General features: G+C 35.1%; 1 protein-coding gene across 9 annotated transcripts in view; it reads right to left on the bottom strand.

Annotated features, from left to right (window-relative positions):
• Positions 1 to 18964, bottom strand: part of Adgrb3 (adhesion G protein-coupled receptor B3) — a 727877-nt gene that overhangs the window by 468859 nt on the left and 240054 nt on the right. For 4 of the 9 annotated variants that reach the window (NM_001106898.1, XM_017596334.3, XM_063266873.1 and 1 more), the window contains 2 exon segments: positions 49 to 210; positions 6093 to 6203. The exons of 1 other annotated variant lie outside the window; for it this stretch is intronic. In NM_001106898.1, the coding sequence (NP_001100368.1) occupies positions 49 to 210; positions 6093 to 6203 (273 nt within the window). 9 annotated transcript variants of the gene reach the window in all.

Raw genomic sequence — 18964 nt, forward strand, 5'->3', positions numbered from 1 at the left:
CATGACACAATTCAAAACATCCACAGTCGTAGTTGCTGCTAACACTACCTGGACAGAGGGCAGTGTTATTGCAAACCCTTGATTCTCTTAATGGGCCGCTGCAGTGTGTCCCGTAAGGTGATACACAAGTTCTGGTTCGCACCTGCGACCCTTGACCACAAGTAACTGAGCATGTGCTCCACTGGGACCACTCTTCCACACCAGATTCACCTGCATGCAAGACAACAAATAAACATGAAATACCGTCTCGTAAACATCTTACCGAACTGACAGCATGGCATGCACGAGTCATTTAAACGTCAACTTATGGCAGTGAACTCAAAGGTTCAAAACATTTCAGAGCAAAATGAATTTAGAGGGATGTATACAATGCCAATACAAAGACTGTTTGTCATGACCTTGCTATCAAAATGTTCTTTCCAGAGTCCACTTTGCCGTCAACGCTGTGAAGGAAGAAATTGTCTTCAGTAAAAACTACTGTTGAAGGAGGTTTCCTCAAGCCTATCAAGGGCGATGTATTTGATGCCAATAGGGTCAGAATGTGTTTCCAAGCATACGCTGTGGCTTTGGTGAGCAGGGGTGCATTGATGCTCTTGTCTGGTTCTTTGCTCTAAACTGTACTTGCTCTTGCTAAAGACTAAGTGCATCTGAACTACTATGTGTGTTATTTCAAATGGATTTCTACTTTTTCAACCTATAATGGCTATTTACTTTGTGGTAATTTATTAATATTCTTCAGCTCTCACCATTTCACATTTGATCTAAAGGAGTGGTATTTTTCTACTTCAAGTGAATGAAAGTTTATCCTTTCTATTAACTGAACATAGAACTAACATTTACTCCAAAACACGGCCCCAAGAAGCCAATTAATGTTGGTCTCATAAGCTTTCTGGTACTCAGCATCACATTGAAAGTATGCTTCGTTTTCTCATCTAAAATCCATATCATAAAGAGATAGGAATCATCAATGTTTAAAACTGCTGGGATGGTCTTCTACTATTCTGGGCTCATTTCTAAGTTGAATTTTAAAACCTGACTTGAAAATTTGCCATGGCTTTGCACAAATTTCCAGTTGAGACATATCTGGGATTTCTTAGCACTTTGTATCAGTAACAATACAGAGCAAGGGACAATCTATCTCTCTATCGTGTATTCTGCCTAGAATAATTCTTAGCAATTTGGTCGCAGAGACAGAAATGACAGGTCATTTGTCTGTCTTGGTTTGGAGGATTACTCAATGATTTCGAAAGTGTATTAAGAGCCAATCAACACACCTGAACTACAAACTGGTTCTGAAGAAAAAGAGTCGATTTGCACCAAACACTAGGTAGGATATTCTTGAGAGATTAATCTATTCTAAAAATGAGAAAACTACTAGAAAGCCTATTGGATGCAAATGTTGATTTTATAATCTGTTATCTTATTTTCTTGAGGGTTCCGGACAACCAGTTTTGCAGAGAAAAAAAACTGTTCTATTGGAATTATGTTAGCAGATTCATGAGGAATACATTCTTGTACTGGACTAACATTGTGAATGCAGAGGCATGGATAATCATTCATTGAGACCCGGTTATTTATCAGGAGGACACATGCTGGTAATTTGGATGACAGCTCACATTAATTAGGACCTCTTTTAAATATTGACAATGGTGCTTATCACTGAGGTACAGTAATAGCTCACTCTTGATTACTTCAGTATTTTTGCCCTTACAAATTTATATTGAACTTATTTCAGAATTATCTACTTTGATGTCTGTTTAAATAGTGTTTTAAGTTATATCTCATAATTTGCCCTATTATACTGAATAATATTTTAGCAAAATAAAAGTCATCTTTGTGACCCTAATGTTATGACAATTGTTAAAACTCTACATTTTCGTATATATACATAAACATACTTAGTAATGAAAACTAAGCTTAGAGTTAAGGGAAATGTGTACTAAATGACATGCCAACCTCCTTGGGATGTGACTGAGTATAAATGCCATGGCTCTATGTTATTAATTACAGCCAGACAGTTAAGAACAATGCAAATTCTGTAGGTGAAATGACAAAGATTATGAACAAAATTAGTTTTGTTTTTCACAAACATAGTTTTCCTTTCTCTCTTACATTGTCAAGATAGACATTTTTAACAACTTCTACTTAGCAATGAATTAGTTCCAAGGCCTAATTTAATGCAACCTTGTCGAGGTGCTTCAATATCTCTGAGTTGTCCCTACATCTGTGATTCTGCATGACATTGAACACTGTTAGCAATGGGTCATGAGACATCCATAACGAATGCCAAGGGCTAGCCTTCCTCAAAGTCCATGTTGAAAATGAAAAATAAAGTAAAATTAAGCACGTAAGAATGGATTTTTATTTCATATTTAAGAATCAAAATTTGCCACTAAAATAATGGTCTAACCATCAACGTGATCTTGTTGTATATCAAATGATATTTTTGCTGCAATTTTTTAATATCATTTTCTTTTTTCTTAAGGTGTGAACATTATCTACTAAAAAGCATGTTGAGTTACATTAGAAATAGTTAGTATATTTATACATGTATTTTAATGGTCCCGAAAGAGTCAAGTGTAAACTGAGCAACATCTTCAGTATATGTATCTTTGGAGATGAAGCAAACTGGTCTAGTTCACATGGAATTTAAAAGACACATAGATTATGTAGAAAACTTCTCTATAGAAGGCCATATTAAGGCTCTTTATTCTGAAGCAAAGCAGGAAAGGAAACAGGAGCATTATGGTAGTCAACTGTATATTGCCTCTGGGGCCTTGAAAAACTCCATTCATTATTTTTTTGAAACTTCTTAGTAATTTGCCTTCTTCAAAAGCTACTAGTAAAAATTGAATGGGACTGTGTGTGATGGAGAATTTAAAATTATGAACAATATATTAATATAATTTTTTCTAGTATGTTGAAGTCATGAAATTAGAAACACATTTATATTCCTATCTTAGATTACATATTATTTTTTCCCAATACAGACAGTTTTTCTCAAATAATAAATGGTTACTTTTCTTAACCTATTTATAAACTCACTTCATGCCTATATTGCTAAAAGGTAAGGAAGGTTAAGATGTCTTACTCTGGCTTATTGGTGCTTAGCTTGGGTGTATCCCTAAAATAGACATATTTATTATCTTATTTCATTTTCCTATTATATACATAATCTATATATACATAACCATATACATACATAGATATGCAATTTAGGTTTTTATTCTACTTTATTTTATTATTCATGAGACAGTTTGGCTGCATGTGTGATGACTACTATGTTCCTACAGTGACAACAGAGTCCAGAAAGGGTGTTGGATGCCTTAGCGCAAGCGTTAACAGATGGCAGTGAGCCTCCACGTGAATTCTAGGAACTTAACATGCGGCCTCCACAGGAGCAGTGATAGCGCTTGACCAGCGATCTCCACCCTCACCTTAGGCTTTTATAGCAACCTATTTAATGTTTAGATTAGCCTCAGTTACTAACGCTCGTAAGAATACTGTAGTTATCTTGGTAAAATAGTACTACCTCATAAAGATACCATTTAAAACTGTCCACTCACTCTGTCTCTGTGTAGGAAAGCTTATTTTAAAGTGAAAACATCTTCCCGATTGTACCGATTGTTGAAGCCACTTCGCTTATTTGAGGAGAAATACTGTATGGTAGCCTCTGAGTTCTTTCCCCCTGACTAATATAACATATTATGTCTTTTATAATTTTGTTATTGAACTTTTCTACATTGTAACATTTGTTGTTCTCAAGTTATGTTTAGCTATGTTATATTTACACTCAATATTAATACCTTGATTTGAGAAACTGACAAGTTCTATGAATAAAATTTCATTTTATAAAATGTTATTATTTGATAGTTCCATTAATTTAGTCAATGTGAACATCAAGAGAAACTTAATATTTAAGAAAAATATTTCTAGCTTTATAGGCGCTTAGCATTCGATTATGAATTTTAAAAATAATGTAATACATTTCCTCTCTCAGTTCAGCATGATAATTTAATACTGAAGTAACTACAATGCACTTCATTATGTTCCCATATAGAAAGCTCTAATATGAATTTATGAACTCTGTTTTTCATAAATTCAGGCATCAATCAATAGCTTTAGAACTGTAATTGTTCATACCCTTTCTGTATTGTTAACAATATGTATAAGTGGTTTTAAAGTTGATTACAAATCTATTTGTTCAGTGTGTCCTTTACTTACCAAATCACTTGTTAGTGAAAAAACCAAAAAACCATAGACACTGTGTAGAAAAAAAAAAGAATGCCTGGAAAATCAGAAATAAATGTAAAAACTGTGACTACCATTTCCTCTCTTAACAAAATCATATTCTTTGCTATTAAAAGTTGTTCAAATATTTGGGCAGAAAACTTTTCTTAATGTGCACAAACATTAAAAGGCTGCATTTAAACAAAACGCCGGACTTCAGTGCACAGTATTGAATTCACAAACTGTTACTGGATCACTGGCAATTTAAAGCTATGGTTCTCCATTTTGCTCCTCCTTGATGACAAGCTTTAGGAAGTACAGTAAACCAATATGTGCTATGTCTTCTGTATAAAAGAACACGTTTCTCATAAGGCACATGTGTCCTCACAGCAAGATGCCTAAGGGACTACGTATTTACTCCAGTTTTATCTCTCCTTTGAGAGCAGGAATCCTTGAATCTTTGCTCACTGCTCTCATTGTTTTCTTCTAAAACACATTTAGAAATTCGGAAATTCATTTGAATCCCGAAATACATTTTGGATTTGAAAAAGCAACTGATTACAACAGAAATCTCCCCTTATAAGGGTATCTCCAAAGCAACCCGAAAAGAAGGCTCTTTTCATTTCTGGAGGGTGACCCTAAAAGATGACGTTCCTAATTTAAAGTGTGCACTCATAGAGTTTATTTTATATATTGTGCTCACAGACGCTGGATTATATAATTAATAATTTAAACTAACCTCTCATCTCTTACCAAGAATGCAATTCAATATCAGGATCCAAATTTCTAAGCAGTCAGTTCAGGTCCAGTGTTCTAAACAAATCCTACCGCCAAGACATGAACTGAAGGAAACATTCATTCTTTTGGAGAATTTAATTAAAATCAGTCTGAATATCGTGCCACATATACTTGTGGTTTCCTGCTCATGCTAAAATGAACAAGAATGGAAGGCATACAATTTTGTAAAAACACACATTAAACTCGGTTTTCAGTTTTGTAAAAGAAATGCAAATATCGCACCTGTTTGCAATGCAACATTAAACACCTCCAACTGGGAGAGGCCTCATGCAACGTCACTAGGCAGGATTCTGGACCATTTACTACGAGCAGCCAAGTTGGACCTACTGTAATTTGTCAGACTCTATAGATTATTAAAGCATAAATTCTACATTCACATATTTTTCAACGTATATTTATAAATTTTAAGAATTATGTCAAATAACTCACATTTCAGTTACATTCAAATTTGTACAGAAGTTTGAATATACGATTGATGTAGTATTGAAGAATTTTATAAGCTAGAGAGTCAGTTTTGTCGATATTTAATTAGATGATAATCTTTTTACTATTTATCTTCGCAACAAATTTATTTTCAAACCATGTATTAAATTATAAAAAGTCTAACTTCTATATATTTTAACAATCAAGCAATATTTATAGATGATATGACATTTGGAAGAATATTTAATATATCAAATTATATTATGTTAAATTTCATCATCTGAGTCCTATTTAAATTATAGTTCTTGAAAGTTCCAGATCAAATAATTCTTGAAAACGTAACTTTATTGCTTTCTGTTAAAAGTGTAATGATACGTTTTAGTGGTTAATTAATATAAGGAAATAGTCTATAAATTCTAAAGTATCCCATACCGAAAGCAAAGTAAATCTTACACTTTTTTTTCTGCGTCTCTTTCATTCATAGCTACTTTATTTATGGACTTTAACTGGTGACAAAAAAAAATGGCTCAAAAAAAAATCGGCTCCAAAAACTGACAAATGTGTAGCAAAAGATCATGAAAACATGCAGTGGTTTCATTAAATTAACAACAATAAATAGAAAAATGTAACTAACGTATTACCAGTTTGTGCCATAAATTTAGCAGCATCAGCTTGTTCCTGAGGGACCCTTTTTTCATGGACAGATCGAGGTCGCTGACTTTTAATTGTATGATCTCCCATCATTCCAAATTCTAAAGACAGAATAAAGGTATATGAAAGCCTGCGTGTAGACATTTCTCACAAATTACATCACTGTCCCATGCAACATGTTCCTGCACAGACCTACAGGTTACAGATATATACACAATTCTCACTTTTCTAGTCTGGTCTGCTTGGAGTCTGTCTACCCTTAATGTAGAAAACCTGTAATCACGAACAGCTTTCAAGGAACAATAATAACAGTCAGTAAATAGTACAGCCAATGTCAAGTCAACTCAAGTAACAGAATTTGTTTTACTCTTCTCTGGTAATGTTCAGAAACCTTATATCTCGAGAAAAAAATACAACCACTCTATTAGCTCTTGTTCTTGAGGGAATCTTGAATGGGTGTCTGCTGCCTATGGCTAATTATCTTTTACCTCCACAAGATTTCCAGCACCTTCAAAGGGAATAGACAGCTCTGTAATCTGACTTTCTACAGTATGCATTCAGAGAATAGATAATTTTTTTTCAACCAAAGTACAGTAGCCTTGGTGTGCCTCAAGGATCACAAAAAATTGGTATCCTCAGTAATTTGATTCTGACCTTCCCTGATTTAACTAATTCCTCACCTTCTCTAACTATATGAAAAGCGATGTTTTCTTCTTATAAATTGTATTAAAAGAGTCTAAGTTTTTGTTATTTAATTGTTCTAAAATGAAGCTATCAATAAAAGCAAAAATTATCTGCATCTAGCAGATAATTAGAGAGGAAGCATGGAATTTAGAATTCTGGGGAGTGTGTTTTAAAAAAATAAATGTGCTTAAAGAGATTATATGCTGAGGACTCCTGATTAGTGCTGTGCATGCTGAACTTTTACAGGGAAATTTTCTGGTAAAAACAAAGTCTAGTGTATTGAATATTTGATATCTCTAATTCCTAACAATCACATAGGGAGAAGATACTCCCAACAAGAATGATATTATCTCTTACCTAAAGAATGAAGAACGTTATTGATCTTTCGATGCTCAATACTCAAAAGTCGAGAGCGAAATTTTGACCAATAGTTTTATTCTCATCAATTTTAAATATACTGATGCTAAAACAAAATATTTTCAATGTGTTTTGAAGGTAATTCTACAAACCCGTATCTTTCATGTAAGAAAAAAAGGATAGTATGCTGTCTGTCCAATCAAAATCCCACACAATTATTTCCCAGGACAAACCGACTATAAAGAAATTCTTTCTGGATAATTCACTATAGAGTTCACATCCTGAGATGTCTGAGGAGTCTCTATGTGTGTCTCTTTTCATCAATTTGTACAATACTGAAGAATAAAAAATGGGAATACTTACAAAATGTCAGCATACTTGATAAGTAAAATCATCATCATTTGTTATTTGTGACAATATTCTTTCATTCATTCCTGTGTAAACTATGTGCTGTGTACACCATTTCTTACTAAGCTTATAACAAGTATCTAATTACTAGTATATTTACTATTTAGAAAATTTTAGCTGGAGTTATTTACCATCATATATATTTAAAACTATTATGCAATTGAAATATCGCTGTATCTCTAATATCAAAGAAATATTAGTGTCCATGTTTTATTAACATTATATACTAACTTTGTACTTAAAATTATAATTTAACTTGCATGTTCTGCAAGTTGTCAATCACTCTCAATATTTATATTAGAGTATACCATTTACAGTACAGTTAGGGACTCTAATGCTCACTCTAGTTTTGACAATAATGCAAAGGATGGAAGAAGATGTTTATCACATGAATACAACTCTTAAGTTACAAAGTAATGATAGAACCAATTTGATGAAAGACCATTCTGAATCTTAGTGGCAGCACAACATTAAGCTGTAATCTATCTCTCTGTAATCTATAACAATGTTATAGGAGGTATGATCCAGAAGCTTGAGGTTGTCAGTTCATTACTGGAATAAGTTGAAAATAACCACATTAATGTTTGAATGTTTTTTCAAATACAGACATAAGCTAAGTAGTTATTTTAAAATAGAATTTAAACTATTATTTTATATTGCTGGACAAGAGAGATTTCTATATGTGAAAATATTGATATTAAAAAAGGTACTTCAATATTCAACTTTAATGTCCATCTGCCATCAATATTTCTATCTATCTGACCATGAGTAATGATGCCTCATTCTTGGTTATGACATTTAAGAAGAAGTCTATCCAATATTTATTACTTTAATTATATCGTACACAAACGAAGCTTCAAGTGGAAGGGCTGGTTGTTGTGGTAATATAATTTAATAGAAAGTTTTTAAAGATCACAGGCTATTGTTTTTGTTTTGTAGCAGAGATCAAATCTAGGGTCTTAATATATACTAGATAAGCTATCTACCACTGATCTACATCTGAAACCCCAAACAACAATTAATATGTGGCCCTGTTATAGACAAATTACCTATACTATGTAAGATATACCACTGATTTCCTTTCTTACAAGGCAAACAAACAGTATAGTGGCATTTAAAAATATTTCAGACATATTAATCCAGATTAAAGTTATCATGAAAACTTAAACACCCTGTTATCTAGCCAAAAGAGTTCCTATGTAATGTCTGTATTCTAAGTTGCTAGAAAATATGCACCTCTTTTGCCTTAGCTTTACTAAATTGGTAAGATTTAATAGCAAACGTGCCATATCTCACGATGGATTATTTTCCCAAACATTTATGTTGCCTTTCATTTCATTCGTGATGGCATTATCTTTGCTTCTGATGAAAATAAAGGCCAATCTGATTGTTCAAATGTAAGAGACAATGCTACTGTACTAGTGTGCTTAATGTGGTCAGTGTCGTTTGTAGTATATGATGATTTCCGGATAATATAAAGTCATCATGAATGGTTGGTTGGTTCCTAGTCATTCAAGTCTGCATTGGCAAAGATAATATACTACATTAGTTACACAAAAGGAAAATAAGCAAATAAAAATGAAGATCTGCCTTGGCAAAAGCAATGAAAAGCCAGGTGAGAAATCAATGGAAAAAGTACAGGGTAATCGGGCATAAGTGCACATGGTACATGGCTCATGGAGACAGAGCTATTTCCCTTGTCTTTACGTGGATGGCAATGATGAAGCACTGAGTAAACTGCTATTTATGTAGAAGAGCTAGAATGATTGAAGATGACTTGTGAGTCTTAGGCTTTTTCCTAGTCCTTCACTGTGCTTCTTGCTAAAGGCAGGGGTTTCTTAAAGTTAGATATAGGAAAGAAAGGTTTTGAAAGTTATTTCCCTTAAGTCTAATGCTGAGATTTGGTTAAGTATGTGATCTGTTAGAAACATAGATTTCAGCCCTGACTCTTGACCGTCAATTATTGGTTATAGGGACTTTGTTTGGAAAGCAAGCGAGACACTAATGCATGGTTTAATTTATCAGAAAGTTAAGATGCGTCTACTCACTCTGGCTCTGTGTTTGTTTGGATGATGCCGAGGAGCAGGCCTCAATGCTGTCATTTATTATACACATTGACTTCATAATTTGCAGAGCTCCTGTTTGCATTTACACCAACAGCAATGTAATCCAGGCCATTACTGCTTTACACAAAGCCTCAACAGGACTGCTTGACTTATAACCTACAGACTGTTCTGCTGCTTGCTGGGGAACTAGACCTTTGCTAAAGGGCTCCTCCACTGGCAGGGTCTGCTCCTATGGCAATATCTACAGTAAAGCCCATCTCCAATTTCAACTTCAGCGATAGCACCAGAAACCACTTCCACATTGAAGCATTAAGGAGTAGCCTTTGTCACTCTGAAATACTGATTTGTCTAGTACCACCAAAGAATTTCTATTTTATCTATTATATACATAAAATTAATATCGTGTATGTCTTAGTTTTCCTATCATATAAAAATGTTGATTTTTCTCATATCCTTTGTTTGAGAATGGATCACATGTAACTGTGGGCTGTCCTGAAACTTGTTGTATAACAAAGGATAATCCTGAACTCTACTTCTGAGCCAACCTCATACCCAGCCCACACAATGTAACTTTAATACAACTAGAAAAATTAAATGAGATTTTCTTTTTCAAAATGTAAGCAGGAGAGAATATCAAATACATTTCTTGTTGGCAAATGAAAAAGCCTATAGTTTAGTTGCCATAGAGAGTGCTAAGGACCAACGACTATTGAATTTGATATTTGGCTTCAGATTAATTAGAAATACATGGCACAATGATTTTGTATGTAAAGGGGTTTTCTGTATAATAAAGCTGCAAAATATTGAGACAGTAATGAGAAACTCAGACTACCACTATTAGGATGTACTTTTGGAATTTGAGGTTGTGTATTTTTTCTCTTTGTAATGTATATAAACTTTATATTCTCATTTCAAAAGCATTTGCTAAGTGTTTATATATCCAAAACTTTATGAAAAGACAGGAGGGGAAAGAGACAAATACTGAAATCTTACTAGTGCAAAGTGTTCCTAGAATTAGAATGCATTATTAAAGACTTTAATTTTTATTATATGCCTTAACTAAAATTATATATATATCACCTTAACAATATGACTGCAAGTATTTTGCTTCTCTAAAGAAGACAAAGAACACAATCAATGATTAGAAAATAACTTTAAATAAACTCAAGAGTGAATATTGCGAACAAATTGATAAACACTGGAAAATACTTAAGTAAAATAAAATACAAAATACAAAAGTAAAACAAAATACAAAAAGTAAAACAAAATACAAAATACAGTAAAACAAAATACAAAAAGGAATGAACCAGATGTTGTCTGGGTGTCCAGATACTGTCTTACAGGAAACAGACTGGCTTCAGAAGTGATCCAGGAAACTTAAAGCTTTGGTCAGAAGATACATGGATTTGAAGATTAGTTTGTTCTCTTTGTCCGTTCTATTTTGTTTGTGTGTGTATTTATGTGTCCCATGTGTCTGCAGTATCTGCAGAGTCTAGGAGAGCACATTGGATCCCCAAGGACTGTAATTTCAGACAAATGTGTACTGCTATACAGGCTGCTTTGCCATCCTTTTCCCAGGCCCAGCACTGAGAGTAGAGGTGTCCTTTCTTAGGACTTTGTGGGCCGTGACTCTGAGCAAGGGTCTTCGTGCTTGTTCACGGGCCTTCATGGACTGAGCACCAACAAAGAGCTTCTCTGTAGAAATCTATTCTTTCTTGTCTGTCTGTTTGGTTGGTTTTATATTTTATTTTTTTAAAGTCAAGATTTAGTTTAATATTGTGATAGGTCCTACCTTCATATACCTTATGGGGATACAAATTTTATTAGAAATTATAACAAAATTATTCTCCTATGATTTTATTCTATAGCTCATATAGTATGGCACTTTTAAATTCACTGAGCTATTTCTCATTTATTATCATAACAGCGAGCCATGGAAAATTTTTATTTAAAACAATGTTACTACACAGACACTTATAGCTTGTTTATATGTTATACCAAAAATATACATTATTTAAGGGTATTATCTACCTAAAGTAATTAGTATATTATTTTTAAAACTATTATGTATTATTATTATAATATTAATAGAAAGTAAATGTTATCCAAATTTAAAATTCTATGTAAGTGGTTGTTTGACCAAAAGTAAAAGTAAATGTATAAGCTATAGCTATAAGATACTTTATTTTTTACAGAAAATATGGTACCTAGACCTTGAGTTGGCAAATATGAGGGCTTGCTTTCTTGCCTGAAGGTGAGAGGTTTTTATTCTATCTTTGATGTATTTTTAAAACTTATTCAATGTATTAATGAAGAAATACAGTTTTGGAATGTCTAGAAATTGTTGAGTGAGTGGTTCCGGTCATGTTTCGTTACCAACCCTCATGTTTCTATCACTTATAGAGAGCAATATAACTTAAAGCAGAGCTGTTAGTACACACTTACTAAAAGAAATGTCACTTTCTTAGTGAAAATGATTCTAAGACATAGTTTCTGTGGTTTCCAAAATAACTGGGACACTAACTCAGTGCTTTCTTAGTCTTGCAGGCTATTTTAGGGTAAACAACAACAACAACGACAACAAGAAAACATAGTGAACAGTCTCTACATTTCTCTAGTGCATAAGCTACTCTTCCCACCAGTTAACATTCAGGCAAGTGGCACTCCACAAGGGGGCAACACTGTTAGCAGAGTCCATGTGTAAGTGGCCAAGAATGGTGGACAGTCCCAAAACAGAGGCTGGCTTACTGAAGAACGCGAAGCTCTCTTTAATCCGCATGCACTGGGTGAAGAGACAAAGAACCAGGCAACTAGGAAATGCATCTCATACCTCAGAATATCACGCCTTGACTTGGTTCAAATCCTCCAAGTCCTGTTTATATTCCAAAATTACACATATTCTGAATTCTCAGTTTGGGATTCAGCCTGTGAGTGTATGGACAATTTCAATGAACCAAGAGGCCAGGACACTTGACCAAGTGTGAGTACAGATCATGTGGATTTACACACATGTCTTCATACATGTGATTTTTTTCAGTACATTATGCAGTTGTTTCCAAACATTGTTTATCTAATCAATATTTTCTGAGTTCTCTTGATCCATTTCAATGTCATGATGATCTGTTTTTTTGTCTGCAAAAGCTAAAACTTCATAGTGTATACTTGAGTAAATTCAGGGAATATAGTCTTGTAATCTTCTACACTGGATAATGTTTTTTGAGAAGAGACGTGTTTTTTAAATGTCTTTGAGAATTGATGATTTTTACTCATTTAATAAGCACAAAATATGTATCAACTTCACTGCATATGAGATTCTAAATACTGAGGCGATGGTAGAAAATGAGAAAGACAATTTCATATGAATGTAAGAGGTGTTCAAATTGTCCCTAATCCGATTTATGAAAATTTCCTCTTTTATTCTTTTGATTTTATACTAATTTAGTCTCTGTAAACCTCATAAGAAAACATTTTCCTTTCTCATTTCTTATTTTTGAATAATTTAATTATATTGTTTCTGAAAAAATACACATGGAAACAAAGATATACTTTAATACAGTTGGGCACTGTGGTACAACTTTGTAACCTCAGTACTTGGGATATTAGGTCAAGAGAATTATAAGTTTGAGGCCAGCCTAAGCAGAACAGTGAGTTTAAAACAGGGCATAGTTGTATAAAAAGAACATATGTCAAACAAAACAAAACAACGATAAAGATCAAATTTGTATTCTTAGGTATTTGGGAAATAGAAAAAGGCAGATATGAAATTAAGTCAAATGGAACAACTTAATGAAGTTCTTTCTCCAAATAAAATATAAAGGAAGGCTTAGCTAATAGCAGTTGATGGTGGGTCTTCTTGAAGCTGTGGGTTCAATACTGATCTAAAAACAAAACACAATAGTTGTATCTATTGATGTACTGATATATCTGTGAATCTTTAACTTTATATCTATGTCTTATATATATGTATATAAATGTAAATATTTATCACATAATGTCATATATTTATAACATACATCTGATATGTGTGTGTGTGTGTGTGTGTGTGTGTGTGTGTAATGATTTAATATAAGGATTTTGGTACCAATGAGATTCCTGAAGTGGGTTTACTGTGAGGAAGCACAATTACATTTGATAAATATTTTCACAAATATGTCCTTCACATATATAGCCTGCTATATTTCCCTACAAATAGCATGTGGCATAGAAAGGGAAGGCATTGATTGTCATCTTCGTGGTGTATTTAAAGTTCAAGAACGGTCAGCATCCCTGTCCTGGTTAGTGCTTTTACGCTGACTCTAACTGTCCCCACCGAGGTACCCCTTTTGCATTGCTGATCCCTCTATCTGCTTTTTCAATCCTTTACTCTGCATTTAATCTAATACATAAATATGAACAGAGTGAGTGAGAGTATGAAAATTGTATCTGCCCTTCTTCCTCTTATGGGTGTGGTGGTTTCCTTGGCCCCTATAGACTCATGCATTTGAATGCTTGGCTACTGGGAGTGCCACAGTAGGAGGTATGACCTCGCACATAAGGGTTTCACTGTGCAGGCAGGTTTTGAGGTCACATATGGCGAAGCCACGCGCAGTGTAGCATACTATCTCCTTTTGGTGCCTGTAGATGAAGATGGAGAACCCTCAGCTCCAGCACCATGACTGCCTGTGCACTCCATGCTTTCTGCCATGAAGATAATGAGGTAAATCCCTGAAACTACAAGCCAGCCCCAATTAAACATCTTCCTTTGTAAGAGTTGGGCTTGTCGTGGTGTCTCCTCACAGCAATAAAACGCTCATTAAGACAGGAAAAAATTTAAAATGATTCTGCTTATTACCTGGATTAAAAGGTTAAACCTACTTTTACAATGTACCAGTTCCTCTTTATTAAACTCCCATACTCTTTCAGTTCTCTTTGTAATTTCTTTTAAATGGTTTTTAGTCCTCCTAGAAATTTTACTTTAACTTTTCAAAATATTGGATACATAGTTTCATATGCACATGATAATGTATTTTCACGTTACTGATATCTGTCATAAGCGCCTATGCTATCATGTACAAAGTCAGAGATTTATGTGCGTTGTCCTGTCCTCTGCCTTGACCTGCATTCAGTAAATGGGGAGGAAAGATTTTAGAAACCAGATGGACCAAGGGAAACAAGGAGAACAGAATCAACTAAGCAGGGCTCAAAGGGCCTCACGGAGACTGAAACAGCCATCTTGGAGCCTACACTGGTCTGTGGCAAGGCTTTGGCATATTTGTTGTGGTTGTGTAGCTTGGGGATTTTGTGAGACTAACAGTGGGAATAGGGCTGTCTGACTCCTTTGCCAGATCTTGGGAGTTTTTCCCTCCTACTGCGATGCCTAGTCCAGCCCTGATATGAGCTTATGCCTAGTCTTGATGCATCTTGTGATGCTGTGTTCTGTTGATATTGCCGGGCAGCCTGCATTTTTCTGAACGGAAAGGGAGAAAGGGCGGTGAAGATTTGGAGGAGCAGAGAGAGGGGAGGCTGTAGTCAGGCTGTATGGTATGAGGGAAGTTTATATTTCTATATCCTCATCATATATATTCTCTGTCTCTATCTCTATATATGCCCTGTATCGACACTTTAGACTAAACTACGAGATCTGGATTCATTTTATTTTTCTTGAGTCCATTTGGTAATTTACCTTGATTTTCCATTTCAACACTAGGGGTAGACATTTAAGACTACAATTTGTTTTTCCCACGAAATGATGAAGATACATTTTTACCTTGATCAGTTTCCCATGAAACTGTGTCTCTTGCTGAAAGCATTTTAAAGAAAATGTTGTGGGGAGTTGGAGTCAATGCCTGTAACACATTGAGCAAAACTCCTCATCACCTGTCAAAACCCCAGGCCTTGGAATTTTCCTTTTATCCACGTAGTTCTGTGCTCATGGAGTATATTCACTTTAATAACTCTCTTGTTTCTTTTTTGCCTTTTATGTTTATGAGATTTTGAATACATCTAGTCTACTTCCATACTATCTACACTCATTAAGAATTTTCACTGGGAAAACTGAGCTCCTGATTTCTCATTATCTAAGAGTTGAGTATAAAAACAAAGAAAATCCTTTCATCTCATTTCTTTTTTATTATTGGATTTTTTATTTACATTTCAAATGTTATCTCCTTTCCCAGTTTCCCAACCATAAACCCCCAATTCTATTCCCCACCCCTTCCTCTATGAGGGTGTTCCCCTACCCAACCACCCATTCTTTACCACCTCCCCACCCTGACATTCTCCTACACTGGGGGTCCAGCCTTGGCAGGACCAAGGGCTTCTCCTCCCATTGATGCCCAACAAGGCCATCCTCTGCTACATATGCAGCTGGAGCCATGGGTCTGTCCATGTGTAGTCTTTGCATGGTAGTTTAGTCCCTGGGAGCTCTGGTTGGTTGATGTTGTTCTTATGGGGTTGCAAACCTATTCAGCTCCTTCAGTCATTTCTCTAACTCATTCAATTCTTGCAAACGAAATTCTCTGAACGATCCTTGCGATAGAAAACGTTTACCCCACTAGAGTTGGATTTGCTTCACACTCAAGAACACCAAGCAACGTGACTTCACACCTTTTCTTTCTTAAATAAAAACTCTTGAAAGCAAGTTGCCTCTTAGAAACTGTCTTGTTCATCTTGATCCCTTCCCCATCTGATGCCCTTCTGCCTTTCCCTTTCCTTATTGTACGACCTTTCTAGCAAAGCTCACCTCCCTTGGCTTGCAAAGGTGGCGGACTTCTCTTCGTCTTTAATTTCCCTGCTGTAATTCTCATTGCCTAGGCGACTCTTCATTCACTACATAATGAGCTTACGTTGGTTGTGCTTCCACATTGCCTCACTCAGAAATCCCACTCAACCGTACACGATCCTATATGGCTTTTAAATATGGAAATGTATTCAATGTTGATAAGCCCACCACTCTCTTCCAGACTAGCCATGCTAAGCACTTGCATATTCTGTATGCAAACTTAGTACGTAGGAAAGCAAGATAATTGTTTCTCTTAGGACAGCTGCTTCTGTTATATGCTTTCAATTTCTGCTTTAGCCAACTTTCGGTTACCCAAATAAACACTTGATGAATAAATAAATAGCAGGGTAAAAAATAAGATTAGCACATGTAGTATAGACAACACCTCAGGCTTATCAAAACATCATGCTGGACCATTTGTGCATTTAGAGAAAGGCACTGGATCTTGGTGTGAAAAGCTGAAGACATTAAGGCTGATTTACCTAAGACGAGAGTATGAACTGTAAATTAGCTGATGCTGCCAATTAAAGTAAATACAGCTCTGGGGAGAGTTGAGAAAGGGCTTAATATAAAGAATCCTTTAGGAAGAGTAAGGGAGAGGTGGGAGAAGTATCTGGAAAGTAAAAATAGAAGTTCCTCCCTGAGCTTCCAAAAAGATGTTGAAAACACTGATAGTTCAATACATCCATAGTTATGTCTCTCAACACTTTCCATTCCAGTCATATATTCCATAAGTCTCCTTACCATTGGAAAGAACTGAAGGAGTGGGGAATAAAGAAACAGGGGTTGGTTTCATGTTGATAGTGACATGAGACAGTAAGGAGAAGTTCCCCAGAAGCAAAATACAAAGCAAGAGGAGAAAATTGAATACGTATGTACCGGGTGGGATAGCCAGGTAAGACTATATGTCTGTTCCCACAGAGAAGCATCCATAATTAAGAGGAATTGCAATTTCTAGTTCCCAATTATAGAACAGTGAAAAGTGTTTCTACGAATTTTAAGAAATCAAAGGCAACCTGTCGAAGGCTGAAGCACAGCCTTTGAGATCACAGAGATCTCAAAATGGTTAAGAATGATATAAAATACTACACTTTCAGGAACTGAAGTTGGTAATGTTCCCTCACCATGACCGTAAAATCGTGATGATGTATGCATGTTTAGAAACTAATTAACTGACAGAAGGATTCAAAATAAAGCAACGAATGTTCCATATTTTGCATTAGATATTAATGTTCATTATTGTTATATTGAGAGGTGAGAGAAACAAATATGATCCTGTTCTTTGCTGGTGAGATACAGTCTTAAATAATTTAAAATTAATAATTTAAATTTAACTTAAATTTACGTCTTTTCCTAGTCATTTAATCAACTGTTCCAGATATTTTTTAAAAAGATTTTATTTATAGTTAAAAATTTTTGGCTATACAAGGCTGAGTGTGAATTTGAAACTGTGAGTCCCGTGCCCGATCAACCCAGAGAGAGCATCACATTACCTGGAGCCCCAATTTCAGGAGTCGTGAGTCTCCTGAAGTTGCTCTTGGGAACCAAACAGGTATATTCCACAGGAGCAGCGCTCAGGCTTGTCTGCTGCACCTTCTGTCTCCCTACGCCCTCTGAATATCATTACTTTTATGCTGCATCTGCTCACTCTTCTGCATTTTAAGTCATGTTCAAGATTAAAATGTGTTGTTTTATTTCATTTTGTCTCTTGTGAGGGATCATCCTACAAAGTATGCCCTCTCCCAGCACAACAGACTCCCAAGGGACCCCACTTTTCAACTGACAAGTGGCCTTTCACGATAATTCATTTCTCGATTTCTATATTGGTTGATGATCAAAGTACAAATTCATTCTAAACACCTTGATGTTATCTATTTATCTATCTATCTATCTATCTATCTATCTATCTATCTATCTATCCTTTGTTTGAGTTTTATAACAGTTCATACTGCAAAATAATTGGAATGCTTTCCACTCTGGTAGGCATGGGTGGTTTAGTACTATCTTCTTTACTTGTTCATAATAATATCATTTCTATTCTGCATATGGTAAAGTGGGTTTTAAATAGATTACGTGACTCGTCCAGCATGACACACTAATATGTGTTATATTAAATACAAGAAGAAATTAATCCAATTGCTGTGAAATCCATACGATTAATCTCACACTGACATCACTGGGCAGTTGGATCACTGAGATTCTTTAGGACTTAAGTTTTGGCTTTGTTTTTTGTTTGTTTGTTTGTTTGTTTTTTGTTTTTTGTTTTTGCGAAATTTTTCTCTCTGTAATCTGGATGCACAGCTGTGTTTTTGTGGTGGATAGACCCAAGTATCATTAGTGTAGAATGGGGTGGCCGCCTGTTCAGAGGCATTCTATCTCGGCTGTAGGTTGCTTCTATGTGTTTTGTAGGTTCTCCTGTCATCTATCACGGGGAGGGGACTGTGCTAAATTAAGAGCCTCAGGATGTGAAGCGACATTAAGATGCTTCGCTGGAGAGTGATGCTCACATCCCGTCTTCTCTGTTGTTTCCGCCATTGTCAACCAGATGCTTTTGTAATTTTGCCTCAACTGGGGGTGTCTCCATGGA

The sequence above is a fragment of the Rattus norvegicus genome, chromosome 9, assembly GCF_036323735.1.
Source record: "Rattus norvegicus strain BN/NHsdMcwi chromosome 9, GRCr8, whole genome shotgun sequence".
In the NCBI taxonomy this organism is placed as follows: Eukaryota; Metazoa; Chordata; class Mammalia; order Rodentia; family Muridae; genus Rattus; species Rattus norvegicus.